This window comes from Centruroides vittatus, unplaced genomic scaffold, assembly GCF_030686945.1.
Source record: "Centruroides vittatus isolate TY-2023 unplaced genomic scaffold, ASM3068694v2 contig_628, whole genome shotgun sequence".
In the NCBI taxonomy this organism is placed as follows: Eukaryota; Metazoa; Arthropoda; class Arachnida; order Scorpiones; family Buthidae; genus Centruroides; species Centruroides vittatus.
This window is the reverse complement of record NW_027122385.1, coordinates 2,039,783-2,067,065: the sequence shown is the minus strand read 5'-3', so window position 1 is coordinate 2,067,065 and position 27,283 is coordinate 2,039,783. Positions and strand designations below refer to the sequence as shown.

Genomic DNA, 27,283 nt, shown 5'->3' with positions numbered 1-27,283 from the left:
ATAACAACTAATGTCATTTACATGTCATCACAATTAATAATATTTACACACCAGTAAAGTAACATTTAGTATTCATTTTTACATAACAATACTCGATTCCGCATAAGAAGTCATTAACATTTATCATTTATAGCAAGTGATTAGCTGATCCATAATATATTTACGAAGTTATTTTAAGTAAATCATTTCTATAAATTAAATCAATCGTATAATACTAAGTAAGTCTAAATAATATCTATAGCAATATAATAAATTTCTTATCATGAATATATGTACATGAGTGTATATATATATATATATAATTAGGTAATATTAGATAATGTTATAATTAGGTAAATACCGTTAGTTCAAATGAACGCATACCATCCTACAGGTGTTGTTTCATAAATTCTTACCAATCGTTTTCAACAGATGTCCTTTCAAGTTTTGTAGTCCTGTAAGTTTCTATTTTGATGTATCATCGTCCACTCACAGTTGGGTCGGGTGTAGTCTATAGTACACACACAGACGGGTATCACTGTACTTTCACTTAAAGTTTGTGATAGTACTCCATAAGTTAAAGTCTGTAAGACACATGTAGTACATCGCTGCTCTGTCACCGAAAGGTTGTGATCACTAATCACAAATGGGTCGGGTGCAGCCTGTAGTGCATACACTAACGGATATCACTGCACTGTCACTTGAAGTTTGTGATTGTACTACGTAAATTAAAGTCTGTAGAACACATGTAGTACATCGCTGCACTGTCACTAAGAGGTTGTGGTCACTAATGTCATGAGGAAAATCATTGTTTATGTGATCTATCAACAGTATAGATAGATAGGCGTTTCAGATAGAACAGACGAATTAGTTATAAATTTGGATAGGATAACGATCATCCGTGAAACTAATCAGCAGTAAGTTGATGTGTGTTGCAGGTAGTACTGGCAAGTTAGAAACGAGCAGGATTTACTTAACAATGAGACCATTAACTATAAAATTTATCAATTAGCTTTGAATTAATTGACTTGTGACTAGATAAGTTTTCCTGGCTAGTCTTCGAAATGCAGAGAATGTCTCATGATTGATCCAAATGTTTGAGAGGTGACAAGGCCAATCTATGTTTGAATCTTGCAAAAGCTGTCGGAATTCAGTTCTCTCTATTTCTGTCATTATGCAATCATATACATAATGTCTTGTGCCATCTTCAATCATGCAAGTTGGACATTGGTTTGATGCCCTGTTTGTAAATCTGGCAAGAAAGCTTGCGAATTTTCCATGGTTTGTGAATAATTGAGTTGTATAATAATCTGGGACAAACCATTTTATTTTAAAAAAGTTACTTAGGTCTGGTATAAATTGATAAGTAATACATTGATCATTTTCGTTCCACTTTATCTGCCATTGGTTAATAGCTTCTTCCCAAAGAAGTTGGCGTAAGGTAATCCGGCTAATTTTGTTATAAATAAGTGGGATGGTGGAGTCTTGTGCTGCTGCCTTAGCAAGAGAATCTGCTCTCTCATTGCCCATAAGTCCGTGAAGAGATCTAACCCAGGACAGTTCAAATGCGCATGTGGAATTTTTCATTTTGTTTCTTATTTCAACCGCAAGAGGATGTAGCTTTATGCCATTAATGATATTGTATGCAGAGAAAGAGTCTGTATGTATATGAATATTGTTGTTTGGTAGGTTCTCATTCACCCATTCTGTGGCTTTTAAAATAGCTAGAAGTTCTGATTGGAAAACTGTGCAATTGTTATGCAGTCGATATTTTTGATTATGTATTTCCAAATTTCGGTCATAAACTACAAAACTACATCCTACTTTACCATCCATTTTAGATCCATCTGTAAATATATTAATATTCGAATTATCTGTCGGACAAGAGTATTAAGAGTGAGATTTTCAGGAGACACGGTATTACAGTAAGGATAAGGTTGTTCGAATTCGTTCGCAGTTATTGTTGTTGATCCCACTTGAATTGTATCTCCCTATTTGAGTTGCTGTTTCTTTCTCCTTTTAATAATTTCCAAATCAATTGGTAGCTTGCGTGCAAGTACTGTACCTTTGTGAGGAAATTAATTTTCTTTTTATATGTACTTTACTAACTGCCGGTCCCCATGTGCCACACGCATATAAAGTGGTTGGAACAAAAATACTATCATATATGGTGGAGAGAGCTTCATTTGATAGCCCCCAATCTTTCTTGGCTATTTGAGAAAATGATTGTATAATGTGGCCAGTTCTGTCAGTTATATATTCAATGTGTTCTCCCCAAGTTAATCTATAGTCCAGTACAGCACCAAGATATTTCAATGTTTTTCCTACTTTAATTGTTTCACCATTCATTTTAAGTATAGAAGTTCTTAGATATAGATTGTTCTCTCGTCGTTTATTGAATATAATTGCCTTGGTCTTGGAGGTATTGAAGTTAAGTTTATGCTGCACTCCCCATCTGTAGATGTTATTTAGCATTAAGTTTCCTTTTTTTTCAAGATCTGCTCTTGATCTTCCCTCAAGTAATAGCATAACGTCATCAGCGAATGCCGTGCAACAAGTTTCTCCAAAATCTTTCTTTAGAAATGCATCGAATGTGATAATCCTTCATTTGTGTCCATTTTGCTCTTTTTAAAACATATCTGTATCGAGGAGCAAAGATTTGATCACGTTCGTCTTCAGAGCCTGTTATGTCAAATGATATGTAATCATGATCACTTAGTGTTTCGTCAGATAGTACCCTCCAATCTGATATTCTTGTGTAACAACCTTCACTGCATACAGCCACATCAATCAACGACTCTCCTCTTGAGGAATGAAATGTTGGTGGTGAGAAGGGATCATTTAAGATCAGGAGGTTATTATGGGCGAAAAATTCTTTCAGAAGGCGACCCCTTTTATCCAAATTATCTCCACTCCAGGCCGGTGAGTGAGCATTGAAATCCCCTGCTATAATAATATGAATCCCTTGAAAAGCCTCAATGATCTGTTGCAAGTCTTCGAGATGTCCTTCACTGTTTGCTCCTCCAGGAATTTATATGTTTAGGATTATAATTCTTTCTTCACGAATTAGAACTTCTGAGACAATAATATTTTCATTGCTATATTTAGTACGATGAAGGATTGATATACTTGTATTCGGCACAAGGGTAATAGCCCAAGGGTATTGTTCTGTTCCTTTTAGTATTGGGCAATAAGAAGGGATGCATGAGGGAATATTTCTCTGGCAATATGGTTCCTGCACTAATGCTAAGTCGTAATGTTTCAGTTGTTCACCAAGTAAAGATGTAGCAGCAATGCAACGCTTTAAATTGCACTGTAAAATACGTAATTTGTTATTTTTATTCTGTTCCCTAGTCCGTTCTTAGAGAGATTAGAGTTTTTATTCTTTGGTAAACTGGGCATTTACTATCACGTGCATTATGTTTGTAAGTCCTTGTTTTGTCTTGGTGGCAGTTACAGCAAATTGGGCCTTCTTCTTTATGAGGACAGTTTTTGAAAGGGTGATCTTGCATGCATTAACTGCATGTATATAAAGCTTGTGGGCAGTCTTTTGCAGAGTGGTTATACTGACAACATTTGAAGCATTGAACTAGCCATAATATCGATCACACCACAAGAAAAGAAAAAAAAAAGAGAAAATAATTGGAGATTGCCCAGATCAGTGATTCTTAATAAACTTTTTCGAGCCACCGCCACCTTGGTTCTATAAAGTTATACCCAGTGCCGCCAACCGTACCCTAACACCCCCGTAAAGCATTTTCTCTTGTGTGAGAAAGGCTTGGAAATATTCTTAGGAAAACTTTTCTATGAATATCAGACTTTTATGTCCTTACCGTACAATTCATCTCACCTTCTGAAAACCACTAAATGCAATGTTTCTTTCGTACCTACATTCCATAGCAACTACATTACCAATGCTAATTTTTATAAATATCAATTTCTAAACTCCGTTTAACAGAAGTTGAAAGACGAGATTGTATCTGGATCGTTCATTAACAAATGGGGTCTTCTCCTAAAGTCATAAAATATATCAATGAAGTCAATAAAACAAATAAATACATTACTACAAACAATTCTTCACAAATAGAAAAACAATTTCAAAATAAATAAGTTTTTAAATCGCTTTTATAGCATCATATTTTTTCAGAGAAGTCTAAATTTTGAGGCTACCTTATTACTAGCAAAGCTAAATCGTCGTGCTGTTCCCTTTCATCTGGGTTTGCCTTTTACAATCCTGATAGGAGGTATTATAGACTGTTATGAAAATCGTAATTTTGTCAATTCTCTATCACAGTTATGTTTCCATCAAACTTATCACTTCTAACATCTGTCATTTTTAAATTCTATCTTTAACTGTAAAAAGTTATGATTGTTAATGGAATAATTCAGCTTCAAAATATCACAAAGCACTCAGCAAAATCAGGCTGAAAACGTTTGTTTTGAATAAATTTTCTCGGCAAGAATAAGGTGTTAAGTGTATGAATGAATAATTCAGCTTCTTCAATAACCTATAAACTAAAACGTACTTTTAAATCAATTAACTTTTGTAAGTGAAAATTGATGAATAATATTCTGTCAGTTAAAGTTATTGTTTAAAGTAAATTGCTATCTTATGGTTTATTGCTTACAAATTTCACAAAAATGGTTCTAAACGAAATCTTTCTTTTTCAACACACAAATCCAATATTTTAAAAAACAGCTTACGATTAACATTCACAAGTTTACCCGGAACACAAAAACAGTACATATAATTGAGTTTAGGATACCGTGTACACAGTGGTGATATTCAGCGGGTTCGCACAGGTTCGGCCGAACCCGTTGTTAAAATTTTCAGTTTTCCGAACCTTGTTAAACACACGGAACATTTCTCAGTGGTTTTGTTTTTTTTTTTTAAATATATTAAAATATACGTATTATACTCTGTAATACTATTAAACTAGAGCCTTATACCCTGTTCGCACCGAGCATTTCAATCTACATTGTGAGCAAGGTCGAGGACTATGTCTTGATGCTATCTCTCTCGACCGTTTCAATCTCGACCGAAACGAGGTTTAATCGCGATCGATTCAAGAGAGTTCTTGAAACTAGATCCAGTCATAAGAGATATCCCACAATATCACGCGCGCGAGATAATACAAGATGGCCGTGGAACACATGTCGGGCTATAGACAGCGAAATAAAAAGGATATTGTATTACGAGAGATGATGCCATCTGTTTACTATGAGTTGTGCCATTCGGGTAAAAAATTTCTCTGCCTAAAAAAAAACGTCGACAGCACTAATATACTACTGTTACCTGGTCTCCGCCCAGGGCTCGTTACGTTCCAAATATGCCACTGATTATTAGATATATCGCAAGAAAAGGTATTGTATTTATATCTAGCCAAAACTTCCATTTCGTTTGTCGGCGATTGTCAGGGAAAAATTTTCTGCTAGCGAACCCTTTGTTAACTATTTCGAATATCACCACTGCGTGTACATTAGGAATCATTTATACCGTTCAAAATCCCTAGTAGCTTTTTCTGTCTGTCGTACAAGACTTCTAAAAGTCTAATCTTTTTATGTTTTCCCGATTAAATTGAGTATTTAATTACATGTCATAAATAAATTGTTTAAACTCTAATATTTTTTAATATGAAATAAATTCTTTGAATTTAATTATAATAATGATCAGAAATTTCTGAGATATGTTAACACAATAGTAGTAAAATAAATAAAGTACTTTATTTATTAACGTATTTTATTTGTTTATATAAATAAAGAATGCTATTTATTATAATTTGATATTAAAAAAACAAAATAAAATTTAAAACTCAATAAAATATATCATATTTATTTTTATGCTGTCGGAAGTTTAAAAATCACTTGCATAAAAATATATATTAGTGAAATAAAATTCTTAAACAGCTTCAAAATACTTTAAGTTTGCCGACACGACGGACTTTATCGGTAACGTGTATATTTATCAAGGTTTTTAATTAATATATGTAAATGCTTAATCTAATATACCCTAAAGGGGCAGAAACACGCAATGAATAAAGTAGATAAAATAAAATAATGTTACAAAAAATCCTTGCAAGTCTTTGTGACTGTGATAAGTGGAAGCAGGAAACAACGTAATTCCCAGTCGTTTGTATGCTTGTTAATTTCGAATAAGTATGACAGGTTACCATTACTAATACTGAATGTTAAGAATTATAAAAATAAAAAAAAAATGTGGCAGAAAAACGTTTTTTCTTCTTTTGTTACTTATTAGTAATGTTAAGTTTCCAAATATATAGGAATGGCGGCAATACAGGGTGTAGATGTATAATTAATTAAGCGCCAAACTTTTTGAAGTGTTATTAGTATTCTAAAGTTTAAAGATTTTTTTAAAATTATAATTAATTATTAAATAATCTATTTTATATTTCTGATGTGTTAAATAAAGTGTAAAAAGTATTTCATGATTATATTTTTCCATAACTTCCTTTTCTGAATTACACAAATTGTAACAAAAGTTCTGGGGTCAGAGTGACCCCACCTCACCGGTTATGTATTTTTTTTTTCCACCTCACGGGTTAAGGGTTAATCTTCCGTAATTATGTTAAAATAAATAACATTTTATTGAATTAAATCGAACACATTATCAATGTATTGTAGGTTAATATATTAATATTTTTATTACTAGTAATATGTTGATTGTTATTATAAAAACTTATATATATTATATTTATGAAATTAATAGTTACAGTGATTAATTGACTAAGATCATTACGAAATTAAAACAGTTTTTTATATTTTTAATTGAGATATAAAGTAATAAAACGGAAAAAGTTTTCATCACATTTATCTTTCCAAGAGATTCGGGTGACACGCCCCAAGAGATAAAGAATAACCACAAAGTATAAACCATTTATCAAAACAGATGATATTCGAGTAACTCTTTCACTTAAATGAACAAATCGACTTTCTACTTAATGCTCCAATTTCTTCCTTCTTTATGCAAATTGAAGTTTACAATGCTTGATTTCGCATATATTATTGGTCTTCTATTTGCTAAATGATTGATATTTAGGTGACAGCTGTTACTATAGTTTTCACTTCGTCGAATCTCCTGAGAAATATTGATATAACCTATTCTGAAACACTAAAGACGTCAAGAATTAATTTTTGAGTAATTGCTTGCAGAAATTGCTTTTTGTATTTCGAATTAAACGAAGCGAAAATAAAGTAATAATATTAGTTTTAATTAAATTCATAATGTAAATAATACATAACTGATTAATATAACTGGAACATTAGATTAGAAAATTTTCAAGGTTTGTGCAATAGAGAAGTGTTTAGTTAGGTGAGAATTTCAGAGAAATAAATCATTTATTTTATGTAATGCAGTTGAAAGGATTACTCAGTCTTCTGTTAAATGGGTCTCATATACTGGATCGACAGGGTGGAAATAACAAAGTTCCATTATCACCAAGTAAACCTATGATTGAAGTTATAAGTGTTTTTGTAGTTATAAAAACCGTGAAGTAAGTTTTCCATTGTGCACATTCCATTTATAACTTTTAATTAATGTCACTTTTTAAAGAATATTATTTTTCTATTTTCTTTATTTGGAAACTTACATTTACTTAATTTTATATTACTTAATTAGCGTAACTTATCAATGCAGTTACTTTTATTACTAATTAAATTAATTCTATTAAAAATTATAAATATTTTTCATTATGGTAATGTTATACTTATGTAGTATCAATCACAAAGGGAACGATTAAATTAATTTAATTGTTCCTTTTGTGGTTGTTTGAAATTTTTGTAAAAATTTTTCTAATTTATATTTGCAACTGATAATTAAATTTCAATAATTTCATATATTTTTCTTATTGTCGTTTTTTTAAACGAGATGCTTAACTGTATTTTTTATACAGTGTAAATATTTTTCTCAGTCAATATTTTAGCATATATCAAATAGTTTTACGAAAATTGACAACATAGACCGTAGGAAATAGTGACTAATGATTTCATCAGATGCCCTTTAAATTTACTTTTTTTCTAATATCGCATTAATTATCTGAATAATCCAATAACCATATCATTTGATTGTTATATCTACAATATTCAAAATTAAATTATGAATTAGGACTATGTTAAATAAACTCCTATCATATATTAGAATAATGTTTAATAGAGGTATTTAAAAGGTTGGAAAGATTATTAAAATATATTAATATAATAACACAATAAGATAACATTAAATACAGACATGTAAAAGTCAAATAGTCACTCTCTCACAAAGAATTATAATCAATATCTAATGGGAAATTGATTTTTAAACTCTTTAGAAATTAGAAAATTATACTAACAGCCAACGAAAACCAAATGTCATTCATAAGATCTATCAATTTTCTTTATTTTCTCCTTAAAATGCTATTTTTAGAAATGAATTTCAATGATAATTAATGTTTAATTAGTTATTTAGAAATAAAATTATTGAACATAATTGAAAGTCAATATTTGTCATAAAATGTAACGTGTTTTTCTATCCAGAAAATTACCAGAAGAAAGAAAAATGATTCATTTTTTTCATTGCTTATGTATAATTCAAATATATTTTATTAAGAAAATTAGTGTGATTGTTTTTCAATTACAGAAACTAGCAATGTAATCATTTTAAATTTAATTTTTATAGAACAAAATCCTTTAACATTCTTTTAACATTCATAAATTAACATTCTTTTCCAGACCTAAAGGTAAGGATTTCGTTCAATTTTATTATTTATATTTTATAAACGATTTATTAAATTATCCAACGAAATAAAGAAACAATTCAATAAAAATATCTCCAAATATTTATATATTTTAAGCTAATTTTTTAAATGATAGATATAACTTTGTAATTTAATCCAATAAATGATTATACTTAAATATTTACGATGCGGGAAATCGCAAACAAATTTCTATTAAGCGATTTTTTAGAAATGAATTTATGTAATTTGCATTGAAAACAAAATATGTTTTGGAAATAGGTTTGGAATTTCTCTGTTACAAATTCGTTTTAAATTTTTAAATTAAACATATTATAATAAGGATAATAACAATAATTTATTATTGGAGTACCGTACATATTAGATTAGATTATTGTTCTTAATAGTAAATGAAACTAAGAATTAGTTTTAGTTTTTTCAGTGAATTTCAATTTATTTTAATATAATGTTTATTTTTCTGAAGGTTTTGTTTGATTAACAATATATACAAGATCTCAAAGAATTTACGAATGAATATAATAGTATCTATATTACAGTAAAATTTATCTAAAAAGAAAAATGAGTAAAACGGCTATCTACCTAACCGAAAAAACTTCGGAACGAGGCGTTTTTCTGCTAAATTTTACTATTCAGTCGAAAATCAGCCTAATGTAGGAACGTAAGAAGTATTTGCGTTTAAAGACCGTAACATAATTCGAATAAATCGGAAAATTACAATTCCGTTTGTAAACAAATAACAGAGAATTCAGCTGATAACAGGAGTAAATTAATGACGTCATTACCCTAAAAGAGAGTAATCAACAAATCACAGAAGGCGATGAATCCAAACAAATGCTCTATGGATAGCTTGGATGTGAAGTATTGGAGTCCCGGAGGTACAGTACGTGTTGGGCATGTGTGTTTTGCTCATTTCCATATTTGTGACGTTTCGTTCCATTTTAACCTCACCTGATACATGACAGAGTAACCAAACTTTAAATGGGGGAAAGCATAAACTTTGAGTGGTTCACCTAATGAAGAGTTACGGTGTAAGTAAATTTAAAACGGAATAAAACAAATTCGACAATTACAAGAAAAAATTTACCACACAGCACTTAAAAGTAATGCTATGGAATGGTGAATAGAACTATCACAAAACGTACATTTTTAGTCTATACAACGATACAACGACCAAGTGTTATAGTTTGTTTTAATGTACTTAAATTTCTCTTGCTAGGAAATGTATATCTTTACCAAAATCCTTGGATCTACTTGTAGCCACTTGCTACAAATTGAGCGTTAAGTGGTTTGTATGCTTTTCTGTGTTCAAGAGTGGAATATCGGGTTATTCAGACAAGATGTCGCCATATTGTATTTTCGGACACAAACTACGATCTTCTAAGAACGAATTCGAGTTATCTTCGTACGGATCAACTCCCCTATACATTCAAATTTTACCTCTGTACCAGTCGGCGTCTTGACTAATAATAATTGTTAAATAACCTAGTAAAAAATCCAGCAACGAGTTGCGTAACTTTCTCGGCTGTTATGAGATCTTAATTTAAATATAAATTTTATATTGTTAAACATAAATAAGTTTATAATTGACACCATTATTTATGAGATTTTGTTATAAAAAACTTTTTATATTTTTAGTTATTAAAAATAGCAAAATACTTAATTTTGAGGGTAGAGACGAATTTTGTAAAAACTCGTAAATGTTAATAACGAGTAAAATCTTCATTAAGTCTGACCGTACTCGAGATATGATCCATCATCCCCTCACATTTAATTTAATAGCATCGATCGCCCTAACATAGAAACCTCCATGCAAAATTTCGGAAAATTTCAACAAAAGTCAAGGAAATTATTAAACTTAAAATTGGGTAAACAAAATGGCCATTACATTTGTCAAGAACAATAAGTAACACAATAATGTCAATTTTCCTTGTACCAAGTAGTTAGTAACTAACTACCATCGAATACTCTACAATAAATTGATTAACATTGTTGGTAATTACAGAGATTGAAGTTAATCAGAGCATTAAAATTAATCGAGAATCAGATTACAAAATAACTTGGTCTCTGCATCACTGTAAGGCAATTAGAATTTCTGTGGCAGAGCGAGACGATAGTTCTTGATTCTCGAATTGTCTTGTTCGCTGTCGTATAAGCTCGTAATCGTTGTGTGGGTCGTCAAATATGAAGTGTAAGTGAGAACTACGCGTATGTCAGTATGTAATTTTGGTTTTTTAATGTTTGAGGAGCCAAAATAAACATCGTTTAACTCTTAAATTCTGAAAATGTTTGAGAATTCAGTGTTTAGTTGATTAACTGTATTCAGATTGACCTGGCCACATACTTTGCCATGTTTATCGTATACCGAGTGAAAATCTGGACGAACTGCTTTCGCATAGTATATTTTTATGTATGAGAAACTTAGCTTGGCGAAATGTAACCGATTCAGTAATGAAAGATCGCAAGAACAGGTATATACTTCGTATTTCAATATCTAATACAAATTCTCCGGAACAACGAGAAATTTTTAGAAGGGAATAGTTCTCAATGCTTCCATTCGAATAAGTTTTTTTGAATATCCGTAATATATTTTAATTAGTCATCTTTAGTTGGAATCAGTTTGGGTTAATTTAGATTATACCTAATATTTTTTTTATGTATGTAAAAGTAGCTTTACTATAAACATAAACGTAACTGTGATGACATTTATCTAATATACGCAATTTTTAGATTAAAAAAAGAATAAAGAATAAAAGAAAACAAAGTTCAAAATCAAAACGGAAAACCTACCGAAATGTATAATCGGTTTCATTTACTCAGGTTTTACCGTAGCCAGTATCAAGTTATAGAAATGTTTTAAAACACGTATAGATCCTCACAGTAACATATTGAACTAATTTAACTACATAATAGATAATGAATAATCCAGGTAATTAATTATGCATTAATCACATCTTTGATTATGATGATATTCTACACAATAAAATGTTTTATACAAATACTATTAAAAAATTGACAATCAGTTTAAACAGTTAAAAAATATTATGTTAGAAAAGTAATTATAAAATCTCAATTACATCGAGTAATCAAAAATTACTGGGTACTTGTGTTACAAGCACTACAATGCAAGTACATGGTGAATTCTTGATCAACCTGTATATTTGTTCCATTAGAACTGATATATTTAAGAGATAATATTTTGCCAGAAAATGAAAGAAACTTTACCTTGTATGGTAGCTTTTAGGATAAAAAATATTTTTACTAATTAAAATTTATTTTATAAAATTTTTTTGATCAAAAATTGATTTCTAATTCGTTTTTAGAATAGAAAATGTCAATGCAACGGTGGGTCTTAAATTTGTAAATACAATAGAAACTCGCTTAACGAGCACCTTGCAAAATGAGTATTACACATAACGAGCAAAACAAAATTAAAAAATGACTCGCTTAACGAGCGATGTTTCGCATAACGAGTGACGAAAAAAGGGGAAATCCCGGACTTTGCGCATGTTCCATCAGTCTGTGTTTAGCACTCGTCCGCTAGCATCTTAGTGTCGCTTATGATCAAACATTTTTCCAAACTTGTGCTCACACATATTACGCATCAACAACCATCGCCCGTTATATAATAAACACTCCAAACGATATGCGAAATTTTTGGGTTATGTAAAGGCTATATTTAAATATTAGAAATTAATTAATTTGACTAGAGGTAGGCAGTTATGCTGCCATCTCGAATTAAATTTTATGACCAATTCCAACTTAAATTTTAAAAACGTCTAAATTAAAAATTAATTATTTATAGGGCCTAATTATTAAATTTAATGCCTGCCTCTAGTCAACTTATTTAATTTCTACTATTTAATTATAGCCTTTACATAGCCCAAGAATGTGACATATCGTTTGGTGAGTTTATCAGAAATTATCTGAGATTTTATTTTGTGTGTTCTGCAAATCGAATTCGTATTCCAGGTTGGTTCATTCCGCGCTAGAAGAAAAGATAAAGATGATTCACGCTCCTTAACAATGTATATTGTGTAATTTTCATTGAATATACGTTATACATAAAATATTTGAGTATTTTTTTCGGCGTGGAACGCATTATCGTATTTTACACTAATTTATATGGAAAAACTGTTTCGCTTAACGAGTGTTTCGCATTACGAGTAAGATTTTGGAACGAATTATGCTCGTTAAGCGAAATTCCACTGTATTGGTATTGATATTATTCTGTTGCTTTTGGTGTGAACGATCTTCCTATAAAATGGGTTAGACCAGGGCTGTCCAACTGGCGGCCCGCGGGCCGTATACGGCTCGCCAAATTATTTTTACGGCCCGCGAGTACATTTTACTATGAATAAATTTATGTTACTAAATTATTATTATTAATATTAAAATTATTTTACTATGTGAAAATTACGGCCACAATGTTCTTATTAATATATTATGAATATTTTAAAGTGTTCTTTTTAGTATAAATAAAATATTTTTTTAATTAACATAAACTGACTTTTCATTTATCAACCTTCTTGGCCCCCGAAATGTTTGGTGAAGAAAATATGGCCCGCGGGCTATGATAAGTTGGACAGCGCTGGGTTAGACCAATTCACCTTCTACACTTTATTTTAGAACCAGTAATCTTTTCTCTCAAATGAATATCCTTTTTTCTAGAATGTAACATTGGTCCAACCCCAAGAGTCATTGACAAAAACTTTAGTACTGACAAAGATTGAGTACGAAAATTGTACTAAACAGTACAGTACTAAACACGACACAATAAATATGGCTGTAGTTAGCTGTAACAGTAAATTTTTGAATCTCAAAATATGGAAAATGAGCCATTTTTTAAGTGTGAAACCTTTTTGACAAAATAAGAAATCGCAAATTCATAAAGGATAAGAATGATATTGGTTTCAGTTGAATTACAATATTGAAGTATCTGTTGAACATCCATCGAAATATTGTGTTAAATATTCTTTTTCAGATTTAGAGTCAAGTAACTACGTAAATCTTTTTAAAGGGCAAAAGAAAAACAATAAACACATATAAAATAGTCTAAATCAAGGTTATTAAATTCAAATAAAGTTACAGATATTAATGACTTTTTGAAATACTTGTATATCCTCATTAACCATTTAGTCTTATTTCTCAGCATTGACAAAAGTCAGAAAGTAAAATAGATGATGAAGACCACTTTGGCATTTTTGACTATGCACGTAAGAAAGTGATTACAATTACTTAAATAATCATAAGTGTTGTACATGTTTTAATATGTTGGTTTAAATATTGCTTATAATTGTCTTATGTAGTCACTTTCTTATGTGCAAACTAATTTTCAGTGCAACAGTGATCTAACAAAACATACTGTTACAGTATCTTCATAAAAATCTCTAAATCTCTTATCAATAGACTATGTAACATTATATTTAAGTTAACAAAGCATCACATAGTACACCACTATACAGAATATAATAATGTTTTTTAAATTAGAAGAAAAACCATATATGACATATTTTATCACGCTGTTTCTCAGGTTTTTTTACTTCTTTGTGGTTTAAGGCCGTTTACCACTCAAGAGAAAGCATAAAAAGGCCCTGTTTTTTTTCTGTTTCTCAGGTTATGTTACCTATGGTTCCAAGATGGCGGCGCTTCCGGTCGCCGTCTTGAATTGGTCTGGAGACTGCGCGTTTAGCGCTATTTTGTTCGGAGATCACGTGTCTCCGAAAATATAATAAACTAAGATAAAATATTAAAAAATAATAATAATAAAATACTCACGTTAACGATCCCTTTTTATTCGATCCTACTTTTTTTCCTAGTTCGATAGATTCCACTTCATTTTTGGCAGGTCTTTTCTACCCTGATGTTGTTGTTTCTGCTACAACCGTAGAAGACATTTTGGATGTCTTTTTATTCACATTTGCTGTTGCCTTTTCCTTTTCCTTCTCTTTTCTTAGTATTTGCTTCTTATTAATGTTCGGAAGTAGTGCACACGGAACAGATTGTAGATCTAACGATTTTGGAGTTGTCCCAGACCCTAGATACATCATAACCAATTGACTCACAAAAAATTGGAAACTTTCTCCAGGTTTTCTTTACACTGATTCAATCAGATGTATGCTTCAGACAGTGCCGAATGCCATAATTCCATTTTGTCGTACATTTCAAACAATGTGAAGGGAAAATGAACGACAAAAGTCCACCACAATGGACATTGCCAAATGTGCTTTTAAAGGTTTCCTTCGTGTGCTGAATAGTTATTACCACTTTTACAAATCTTAGAAAACATGATTTTATGTCACTTCAATACTATAATTAACATGTTTTAGCACACGAGTTGCACATTGCATGAGTTCGTTGCAGTCCTAATTTTAAAGCAAATTTAAAGCCATTATGAATATCATTTTCCCACCCTAATTTCGAAAACTTATTTTCATCTATCTATTAGAATTTACGAGGAGTACGACCTAACCAAAAGTTCATCGGAACTAATTTCTACATAACTTGACACAAATATCAAAAAACCTAAAAAAGTTGAAAAATTTACAACATATTTAGTTGTTATTTATATCGAACTCACAAATACTATCGTTAGGCACAACATATTTACCTTTTTAACTTTTTTGGAAAAACTATTGTAAAAAATAGAAATCAAATATTCCACTATAGGTACAACGCAACACTGCTAGTATCGTCTACATGCTGGTTAATTTGACTTTGACTGATAAAAGAATTTATAGCTATTCTCTTATACTCCGGAAGAACAGGAGGATGATCGCTGAGCGACCGAAGAGTCGGCCTTATAGAAAACGGCAAATCCGGGAAGACAGAAGAGAAATCACGGACGCGACCAAAGCCGGCCTTATAGGAAACGGCCACTACGAGAAGGGGAGATAGGAATGCCTTCCGGGAGGACTTGGGGAAGCTGGCCCCTATTCAGGCGTCATTGGCAACGAGGAAAAAACTCTCGCTGCCAGCTCGTCCGAGTGAGACCCGATCGAACTCCGGTGTTTAGGGTCTGGTCACCACCATTATGAGCGGACACAGAGTCCACTACTGGTTAATTTGCATATTTTCACGAAAAACTACCGTCTACCACGTCATATTTTACAAATTTGCATAATCGTTCACATTTTTTTTTTACATCACGTTAAACGTCATTACGTATTACGTCAGTCAATTTTATGATAGCGCCCTCTATCGCTATTACCTCAAGACAGCCTGATTGGAGATTGCCAGAAGCGCCGCCATCTTGGAACCATAGGTAACGTTAACCGTTTCTCATGTTTTAAAAAAGTGGCTTAGACCACTGTTTGCTGATCGCCTGAATTAGAAAGCTGTTAAACAAATTTTTACGTATAATAACTACACGAAAACAGTTTCTGTAAACTTCAGTCAACACAAACAATATTTATAGCGTTATGTAGGTTAAATTTTGAACTTTAACTTCTGGTATCCTTATCTCCTGTCTTACTAATTTATTTGTCATTGTTAATGTTCATTTCGTTTTACCAGACTATATTTATAAATATATAAATATTCTATATATTCTTGTTTCATTGACTGAAGTTCGTTACTCTTAGTTGAAGTTTACGGAGATTTTACAATGTTGCTTTTTTGTTATATATATTAGCGTCAAAGATAAAAACTGCTCTTTGAGCGAAAAAACGCGTTTTCGCATATGCAATAAGACAACGGAGAGAAATTCATCTTCAGATTCTTTTAATAATCAAACAAAACGCGATCTGGCAATGTGAAAGAGCCACAATGCGATGTGGACGCTTATTAATGCAGCCATGACGTGATAAAAACAACTGTGTAACATTACAAAAATAAGTAACAAATTTCTACATTATACAGAATGAAATCAAACTTTAATCTAAAAATTGAGAATTAAAGCGAAAATACACATTTTGTCTCATTAATCTTATGTCTAAGCCATCAATTTCCAATACAAAACTTTTTATTTATAATTATTTTTTAGTAATATTAAATTAATAAATTAATATGAAAATTCGTTTGCAGTTGTCTCTTTGTGAGAGTGTCATTATTGAAAACAAATTTGCAATATAGAATGACAAATAAATTTCTTATTTGACTTAAATCTGTAATAATTTTGTATGTATTTGTTCTGTTTATAAACAGAACAAATGACGGCAAATTGTCTACTTGACCGCGAGTTATAAAAGAAAATGAAGAGTTGCGTTTCCTATACTGTGATTCTTTTAATCGTATAACGTTTTGTGATAGGAACTTTCACTGGTGAGTATTTTTCTAATAATAAACATTGTTGAAAATTGGCCCTTTAGTGAAATTGTATATAAATTACAAATTTTGCAAGAACTGCATTGGCAGCTTGTAATACCTTGTTTTCTTCCAGATGACAATGTAGAAACCGAATAAAAAGTTAGTAAAGTCGAGGGCAGGTATAGCTATTAGCAACTATAAATCCATTGCGAACATAAAGTCGATCAAAAAGTCCAAAATAAAACTCCTTCATCGACTTTATCTAATTGATAAAGATTTGATGAATTAATCTGACAACAACAACGAAGACATTTTTGAAAGCTGGCCTCCTCTGTCTACGACAGGGACTCTGACCGCAAAACTATTTCAACAGCAGCTTTAGAAAATTTTGAATTAGAAAATGAAATAATGTTTTGTGTTTGTTCGTGACCAGATTTAGCAAATTTTTTCTAATCTCTAATAACCCTCTTTGTTATACAAAAAAACAAGTGACGTTCTGTTCGAAACCCTCATTATTCTCATTGCTTTCTCATCAAATACCTGAACAAATTGAAGACACTCTGCACCCTTGTGGGATCCTGAAAATTCTTTTTCATAAACACTCAAGAAAGTTTGCAGTCATCATTGTTTTCTGTTTTCTTTTTCTCAAATTCTTGTGTAACTTTTATAGTTCATGATCCATTTTTATCTTCACTTAGTTATTTGTTGACTTCTATTTCATCAGTCTTATTTTGATCTTTGTGCTTTGTCCAACAAAGAAGTTATTCTTTTCTTCAGTTTCAGTAGACAGTTACAATACGCTAAATAAAATGACGAATAAGAATATAAATGAATCCGACAGTTATGCCTCTGACAAGTTAATAAGACAATGGCTAATTGTTTATTTTCCTTTTAATTCTTGATGTCGGTTACATTAGAATTTGATTAATTTTATTTTATTTACTTTATTATAGCATTTCAAAATACGTGTCTTTATTATTTATTCTAAATAATAAAGAAATTTGTTACTTATTTTTGCACAGACATTATTATGACTCAGAATTGATCAACCAAAATGTTATCTGGCATTTTTACATTGCCAGAGAGCATTTTGGTTGACTATTAAAAAAAATCTCAACACAAATTTCGTTTTGAGGTCTTATTGAATATGAGAAAATGCATTATGCGCATTTTTGAAAGCGTTACGACACGAAATTCGCGTTGTAACTGGATCTGAAAAGTGAAAATACGTTGTAATCGATTTTTTCGCACAAAGAACGTTTTAGATCTTTGAGCCAACATATATATAAAACAGAAACTGTTCTATAATCTTCTATGACAACTGTCATGTATCAAACAGGTAGTTGTTCAATTTTTCAGCATTTTATATGCAAAACACAAAAACTTCTATTTCTAATGTTTTATAAAATTTATGTACCTATTAAGTATTTTTATAAATTTACTAATTAAAGAAGTTTTAAGACTCACAATAACTTTATTTACTGTAATAGAATAAAAGAAAAGCATTCTTAACAGATAGCAGATGAATGGCTATAAGAAGAAAGTAAATAATGATAGACAGATTGTCAGATACGGATTATATTGCGATTAGTTGGCGATAAAAATAACTAATTACGCAATAAGCTACATTTATAAAAATGACGTTCATAATAATTACTTAATCATGTAGTTCTAAATATTTGTAATGAATTGCAGATCTATAATTTTTACCAATATACTGTACTTAACATTTACTTCATAAAATTACTAATATTTATCTTACTTATTTCCTAGAAACATTTTAAACAGTTTTAAATATTTTATATATAATTTTTTAAAATTTTCATGAATTTTATGCTGCTTTTATAACATTGCTCAGCAACTTTAATAATTATTTTTTTTTTAAATTCATAATCACACACACACACAAACACATATATATATATAGCAAACTTTTGGAAAGAAATACAGTTTTAACTTAAACACTAGGCAAATTTTTCATATTTTATTCAGCTAACTGAATAAAATATGAAAAATTTGCCTAGTGTAATGAAAACGTGTACGTCGGACGTTCAGCGTCGCTTTCCTGTAAGCCTAGAAGTTTTGACAATGGCGTTTGGATAGTCAGTGGAATCATGATCGACATTGTACTATTTATCTTATTAATACTTATTAATCATGCTACACCTTGTACTATTGATTTAGAAAATTCTAAAACAAAAAATTTTAATAGTGATCTATAAATGTAACTTTTGGATAATTATTAAAACATTTATAGCATTATACAGTTTATTAAATGACTTTATACATTTCATTTATACACCAATAACCAGTTAACTGAGGTACATTTTAAAATATTCTTAAAGTTTATCATGAGGAATTCAGTTTTGAGCCAACCTATATATATGTAAGGACCCAGACAAGGTCCGAAATAGCAAAAATGCAGAATTCTGTTGTGAAAAAAATAACGATAAATTATATAAGAGAGAGAGAGAGAGAAAAAAAAACTCTTAATCAAAACAACGTAACGAAAAATGTAAACAACGAGTCTCGGGATGACGTCAACGCGTGTTAAACGACCTGTTAATGTTTAATCCAAAGGTGGAACTCTGACACACGCACTCATAAAGAGATATAAGGTTGACACAAGTATTCAAAGAAAAAATTAAACATAGGAAAACAATTTCAGAAAAAGGAAAAATTGAAGAGATAGAAAAATATCGCGTGATCGTTAGAATTCCAAAATGACATCAATTGCAAACAACGGATTAAATTATGAGTGCAGGTGTTGTGGTTCTATCAACAATCTTGGAGCATAGTCGACAAAGGGTGTCAAATAAACACCTCGAATCGGACCTTTCCCGCGACCCGACATGGTCTCGTTTTGCGCTTGGAAACAAAGGGGAGGCCAATCGGGAAGCGAGGAAAGGGACGAGGGACCAATCCGCAAGGTGGATAGGACACGAGAAAAACGTATAAAAACTGGGACTTCAAGGTCACAAAGAGAGTTTTTCGGAATGACCGACATGCCTCTTGAGGATTAAACCAGTGTGTGCTGTGTCGTCCCTCGGAACTTTAAGTGTGCCACCGCCCGTCAACATCGCCGTACGGCCCTTCTCGTCCGCCCGGGACTGGATATAGTGACCTACCGAACTCTTACGTTCAGAAGATCGCCGAGATTTGGAACATCCTAACCGATGTAAGCATGTATTCGTCCAAATACACGGTTTTCCGCATGTAAACACTTGTCATCATTTGCTCATTCGCAATCGCCCACATACACGGGTTCCCTTAAGCTCATCCTGACGCGGGATTAATTGTATCCCCCCTTTTAAGTCGGCGAATCTTACATATACACTATATGCAAATTTGTCCAAGATAGGTAAGTATACTTATACATATACAAGTAGGCAATTACATTTTAATTAATTTTTCGAAATTTTTCAAATTTTGTTTTAATTCTCTCCAAGCAAGGTAATGAGAATTAATCATATATTAATATTTATCTTGTCTGCCAATTTTGTAAATTTTATGAGAATCTGAAGAAGTAAATTTTCCAATTTCATGAACTGAAATTGTATCAGAATGGCCAACATAAATAATTTGTAACTTGTAGAATAATTGTTAAATAATTTTCATTAACTATGCAAATTATTATAAATATTAAGGAATGAATCAAAATGTTTTCGTTGAGTTCAACAGATGATTCTACTTCCTCATTGCGTAAAAGCTGATCTTGGCTGATCTTGGCGAAGCAATTCAATTTCCTGAACACTTGGCAGCCGATTGCAGAGACAGAGATTACGTTAAACGACGTTTAACAACAGAACGGCCTATAGACGTTGGCTGGCTGAACCGCGGTTAAAAATGCATTGCAAAGACGACGACCGTCTATTTCTGAACGTCGTCTAAACGAATCTCGGCAAAACATTGGCTGTTACTTTCTTCGCCATTACTCCCTTGTTTTAGGAGTAATTCAGCCAATCAGATTATTCGTGTGACGTCAGAAACATGGCGACTGTGTCGAAAACGTGTAGGAACTTTTCGGAAGAAGAAAAGAACGTCCTGGCGGAAATTATTAAAAATTATCCCGTAATTGAAGAGAAGGGGTATGATAACCGTACTCTAGCGTCAAAAAAAAACCGCATGGGAGAAGATTCAAAACGAATTCTCTTCGTCATTTCCCTGTAGAGCAGCTCGTACAATAGCACAATTGAAAGGCAAGTATGAATGTAAAATATTCATTTCAGATTATAAAATGTTAGTTAATATTTTTAACCAATATTTACTTAACATTAATAATATCAAAGTAGAATAATAATTCAAAATTTTAATAAAAAGAAAATAGAAAGTTACGATTATTAATCACCTACATTAAATTTATTACAATGAAAATTACTTTGTACAATCTATATTTATGTGAAAGACTAAGGAGAAAAAGTCCGAATTGTAGAACTCTATTCTGAATCAAGATTTCGTATCCTACTAATCCCTACTTCTATTTATTAGATTAATAGATTATGTAAATATACAAATAATAAAATAGCATATTTAATTTAAGAAAAATTTACTAGAAAAGTATATCTTATGATCTATGTTATAGGTTGCTGGAAGCGATTAAAAATAGATGCCAAAAAAGAGGCAGATAATAATCGACGTGCTGCACATATAACAGGTGGAGGACCAGCACCATTATCATTGAATCCCTCCACACAAGTGGTTTTATCTGTTTTGGGTGACAGTATTGAACCATTACCCAATCCAGATGATCCACCATCGCCACTTATGGTTACATATGAAAATATTGAATCACTTACATCTACAAATGAACACTCTAATTCAGCAATATTTTCACCTGTAGTGATAAGTGATGTAGCTGTCAGGGAAAATGTGAACGTGGCAGATGATCCACCACCACCCAAAAGACAACGGTAAATAATATTCAGATAAAATAATACTAAATATTAATAATTACTTTCTAAAAAATAATGATTTATATTATATTTATAGCATTAATTCATTAGAGAAAGCCCAAATCCAGCTAATAGAGGAGGGCATAAAAACAGAGAAAATGAAACAAGATACAGAGAATATAAAACAAGATACAGAGAGGAAAAAGCAAGAAGCAGAACAACTTAACATAGAGTTATTAAGATTAAGAAAGTTGAAACTTCTGCAAGAACTAAAATTATTAGAAAATAACTAAATGTATTTAATAAATATTAAAACGGCCCTTTTCAGGGCCAACAACTTTAGTTAAGAGTGGTCATATCATATTAATAAACAATTAGATGATGGGAGAATATCAAAGAAAAAATATAAGAACATAAAGATTATAATTATCATGACTAGGGTGAGATGTCATCATTTTTAACTGTCATGGTGGCTTTTTTGAATGTTTTATTGAATGTTATATAAACATTTTCAACAATGCCTGATGGAACTGTACTTAAGGAGCAAGAAATACATAAAATTTATTATTTGAGTGGTTCAGGCAAGTCTCTGAGACAAATTTCTGTTGCTGTAAATAGATGTACGAATGCTATTCAAAATGTTTTCCAACAAGGTAAAAATTATGGGCAAAAAAGAAAGTCAGGACAGCCTAAATGTTTAACATCAAGAAATGAGAGAGAAGTTTTTAAGCTTATAATTAATAAAAGCAAGTCAACAAGGCAAGCTGCTGCTGAATTACCAATAGATTTATCTCATGTGACTGTTTGGAGAACTTTAAAAAACAATGACAATGTAATTTATTTAAAAATGAAGTTGAAACCACCTTTTAACTGCCAAACACAAATCAATGCATTTAAACTGGGCTAATGACAAGATGGGATGAACTGAAGAATGGTTAGAAATAATGTTTAGTGACGAGAAGAAGTTTAATTTAGATGGCCCTGATGGGTTTTCATATTGGCATAATTTAAGAAGAGAAAGCAACGTTAAAATAAGCCAGCAACAAGAGGCTGGGTCTGTAATGATTTGGGGTGGTTTTGGAGGTGAGTGGAATGGATGGAGAGGTAAAACTGATTTAGTAATTGCTGACAAAAATATGTTTTAAAACATATAAAACTGTTTTCTATCAAAAAGTTTAAATAAATTTTGAAAAATCACAAAATTTATGGTGTTCCTTATACTTTTGTAACAGAATGTAGAACAGATTAAAAATCAGTAATAAAATATGAAAATTCCATATTGTAAAATATCTAAGTAATATGCTGAGTCCAAAATGTAAGTTTTAAACAAAATTTTGAAATTTGTAAATAAAATGAAGACATTAATTTATATTTTTAGCTCAGCTTTCTATGAATAAATTCTATAATGACTTTAAAACTGTTTTTAACCACATTATCAGATTTATGTTGACATTTTATGTATTTAATTTTAGTGTAAAATAACCAAATATATGGTAGAACAAACATTAAACATAGAAATCATAATTTAAATCTTTTTGAGGAAATATGGATGAATAAAACAATTGTATGAATGTTTATTTAATTTGTTACATAGGTTATGTTAAGAAATATTTTTATTTAAAATGAATAAAAAGAGAATTATTTTGTCTGTGATAGGCTCACTCTTTATCAAAATTGTATGGTCCTGAAAAGGACCTTTTGTGAAATTTCTACAGTACTGTTTCATTTAAGTGAAATGTTGCAGTACAATAGATCTTCGAAGAGCAGACCCTGAACTTGATTGCTCATTCACTGTTGAACTTTCTTCCTCTCTCTCTTCATTTGAATGTTCAATCAGAAACTCCTCCTCTTTAAAATCAATGGCCCAATTATGTAAAATTGCAGTGGCTATTATTATATTGAGCGTGTTGTCTAATTTCGTTCTTAGACAACTTCCTATGCAGGGAAATCGTCTTTTCCACACCCCAAATAATCTCTCCACGATATTTCTTGCTCGTGAATGAGCTTTGTTGTACCGTCTTTCGCCGTGATTCTGCGGATGTAGAAATGGGGTCATTAAGTACGGCAAACAAGGATAGCCACTGTCACCAACAAGATATCCATTACAATATCCTTGGTGAAGTTTTTCTTTAATACTGCTGTTTGAAAAAATTCTGCTGTCATGTGTTGAACCTGGCCACCGAGCAACAATATTCCTAATTTTCATTTTTCCATCACAGATGACCTAAAATATACATTTAAACATGCATCAATTATATATTTTCATTAAAGTTATCAGGTTGAGATATCAAAGATATTATTTGATATTTTTATTTTCATGTCAAAGAAATAGTCAAGAATATAACTGTTCATAACAAGGCATAACAATTTAAAATGTTAGAAAAATATATAGGCCATTGCATACTTAATAGTCATTTAAGCTACAATAAATTAGTTACAAAACTATTTGTGGAGAACAATAAAATTGTATTTTATTGAAATTTTACTTAATTATGAGGTTAAGAAAATAACATATTTAAGTAAAGATGATGATATATGTAAATAATTCTCACCTGGCAGTTAATAGAATAATAGGATTTTCTATTATAAAAAACTTGTGCTCTACTGCTGTCAGGACACTGGATAGGTATATGGGTGCAATCAATTGCCCCAATTATACCAGGAAAGTTATCTTTCGACAATACCGAAAAATCATATTTAACAGATGGAAGTTCCGATTCTGTCGGAAATACAATTTCGGCATTCTTCAAATGAACCAATGCCTTCGAAACGTTTTGGATGGTTCTGATAAGGATATAACGATAATTAATAAAAAATGCAATATATAACTTATACAAACGTTAAATAAGACCTCATTCTTATAAACGTCTCTAACACTATACAAAAAATTTTTTAAATTTATTTAATAATAGTTTGATAGATACCTGCATACAGTAGAGACGTGAACTCCGATAAGATCACCGGCTACCCTCTGGTAGCTTCCGGTGGCATAAAATCGTAATGCCGTCAATAATTGTTGCTCGGTAGTTAACGGCAACCCTCTTCCATCTAGATGTTTAATTTCGTCGCCAATACGATTTAAAATGCGAACGAATCCAGATTTAGAAAATCTATACCGAATTCGAAATTCGTCTTCGGAATAGATTTCCATAGGATTATTCCGATCTCGCATTACCCTCTCTCTTCGTAATTGCCGAGATGAATAATCTTCTTGAATCGTCCCGTTCGCAAGATGTATTAAATTCAGAATATCCATTGTAATACGACCAACAAATGAATATGGCGTCTTATACTCAAGTAAAACGCTCTCTAAACCTGCTATCGAGGGAGTCTAGAAAGTAGGTCAAATAACTTGTTTCTAATCGCTGTCTACATTGTGGCAAGCGTGAAACTCTGTCTCTGCAATGAAATTTTTCTGACCCGCGGTCTACCCGATCTGTAAACCGCCGTCGGCCTTTAAACGTTGTCTCTGCAATCGGCCCTTGGAGTTCGTCGTAGGTTCGCGCCTCGCCAGGAGGGCTGGCGACATGAAGTTTTCCGGGTTTTCTCCACGTCTGTAACGCCTGAATAGGGGCCAGTTACCATTAAAATACCTCCCGGAAGGCGTTATTCCCCGCGTATAGAAAGAAAAAAAAAATAAAAAATTTTGTAAGAACTTAACACTTAATTTGTTTCTTAACTATCTTACGTAAAATTCATATTTTTTAATAGGAAATATTTTTGAAGAAATTAAATTTAGAATTTTTGGAGGAAGTAAAAAATTGAGATATTACAAATAATTGTTTTAAAAACTTAAAAAAGGCGATTCGTTAAAAATGAAAAGCACATTTCACATCAACTGAATTAACAAAACCAATGCCAAAAATAAAATAACGCAAAGATAGCTTTTTGTTTTTTTAGAAGGTTCTTTGGAAGCTTAGAAGTCACTGTAAATTTTTAAAAATTTTCTTGTGACTGATGACGGTCCACAATGGAACAATTTTTTAACAATATTTTAAGCAAAAGCCGCAGAAAAGTGACTAAAAAGCCTCTAAAATAGAAACATGAAAGCCATCTTAGTATTTTTAATGTTTCTGTAATGTTTCTGTACAAATAAAAACTTTTCGTTTCTTTCAGAAACGAAATAAGCTATTTCTTAATAATTTTGATTTGCTGAATTCAAAAATGGCTATAAAAAACAGAATTAGCTCAAGTTTACAGAGTACATGAATGTTTAATAAATTGCATAATATACATCTGAATATGTATACATGATGTAATTTTCATTTTAGTTGGAACACAGAATACGTCAGAACACTTCTTGATACATAAAAACTAAATGAACAGTGAAAGCATAAAATACCCAGAACATCACTTACCTGTACAGTACAACGCTTCTTTACAGACTTCTTGTATGAATCTACAGGCATTTCATGCATAATGTACCAGCAGTAGTCTGCTGAAATTGATGGACTCCATTTCCCTTGGTACCGTTTTTCCATACAAGCAATGTCTTGATGAAAACTCTCCTAATGTTCGTCAGTGAAACCCCACAGTTTTCAAGGAAAAAGTCAATGTGAGAATGCAAAATTGCATTTTCAGTGACATGTTGCATCTCATCTTTTCATAACATGACAGCATGCTGTTTACTAGTTTTTGTAATCAGAAGCTTTATTGTTTCCAAGAAAATTGTTTACCACCATTCTGAAAGCATTCCAAGCTTCTTTTTCAGCCCCTGTTAGTACGCTAATAGAAGTGCATATTTTTAGAAGCTTGGAAATTTGTGGACCTACGAATATCCTCTTTTTAACTTTTTCCTCATTAATGTTTGGAAATGTTTCTCTAAGAAAACTAAATGTTGGGATATTTCGATCCATGGTCTTGACAAAGTTATTTATAAGTCCTAATTTTATATGCAACGAAGGTAGTGTGATCGAACTGCGTTCTACTAACGGTTCAGAAATAACATTTTTTGATCCAGGTTCAAGGGATTTCTTTCGTGGCCAGTCTTTTCAAATGTCTACTCTGTCTCTGCTATCCCATTCATAGAGAAAACAACAGTACTTCGCATACCCCAGCTGAAGTCCAAGTAGTAATGCTACAACTTTGAAATCACAACACACCTTCATGCTTTATGCTTTTTTATGATTCTTTCATGTCCTTTGCATGGCCAATAGGAATAGAAAGCAGTTTTACTGTTATGTAACAAAATAGCTTAAAGGCTCACCTTGGAGGAGTCAATGAAGAGTCTCCATTTGCATTGTTTGTAGCTTATATTGAGAGCTATCATAATACCACATACATCATCGCAGTGGCGTAGCGTGGGTATCAGCCGCCCGGGGCGGAGGAAAATTTCGCTACTCCCTTATTTAGGTATAAGTAATGAAAAATTCCGTGCTCATTTCAATCGGTCCAAATCGTAGGTGCGACAAAAATATGAAA

The 27,283-nt window shown here is 31.4% G+C and overlaps 3 protein-coding genes across 3 annotated transcripts; 1 reads left to right on the top strand and 2 right to left on the bottom strand.

Annotated features, from left to right (window-relative positions):
• Positions 1-987: 987 nt before the first annotated feature.
• Positions 988-1,815, bottom strand: LOC136979478 (uncharacterized). Its single transcript, XM_067275485.1, has one exon. The coding sequence runs from the start codon at positions 1,813-1,815 to the stop codon at positions 988-990; it is 828 nt and encodes a 275-aa protein (XP_067131586.1).
• A 3,303-nt stretch (positions 1,816-5,118) lies between these two features.
• On the top strand, positions 5,119-22,254 carry LOC136979477 (uncharacterized). The gene is made up of 3 exons (XM_067275484.1): positions 5,119-5,218; positions 21,553-21,880; positions 21,960-22,254. The coding sequence occupies exons 1-3, from the start codon at positions 5,119-5,121 to the stop codon at positions 22,153-22,155; spliced, it is 624 nt and encodes a 207-aa protein (XP_067131585.1). The 3' UTR covers positions 22,156-22,254.
• Positions 22,255-23,588: 1,334 nt separating this feature from the next.
• LOC136979475 (putative nuclease HARBI1) lies at positions 23,589-25,063 on the bottom strand. The gene is made up of 3 exons (XM_067275483.1): positions 24,714-25,063; positions 24,415-24,646; positions 23,589-24,086 (listed from the first exon to the last, which is right to left on the bottom strand). The coding sequence occupies exons 1-3, from the start codon at positions 24,716-24,718 to the stop codon at positions 23,589-23,591; spliced, it is 735 nt and encodes a 244-aa protein (XP_067131584.1). The 5' UTR covers positions 24,719-25,063.
• Positions 25,064-27,283: the final 2,220 nt, after the last annotated feature.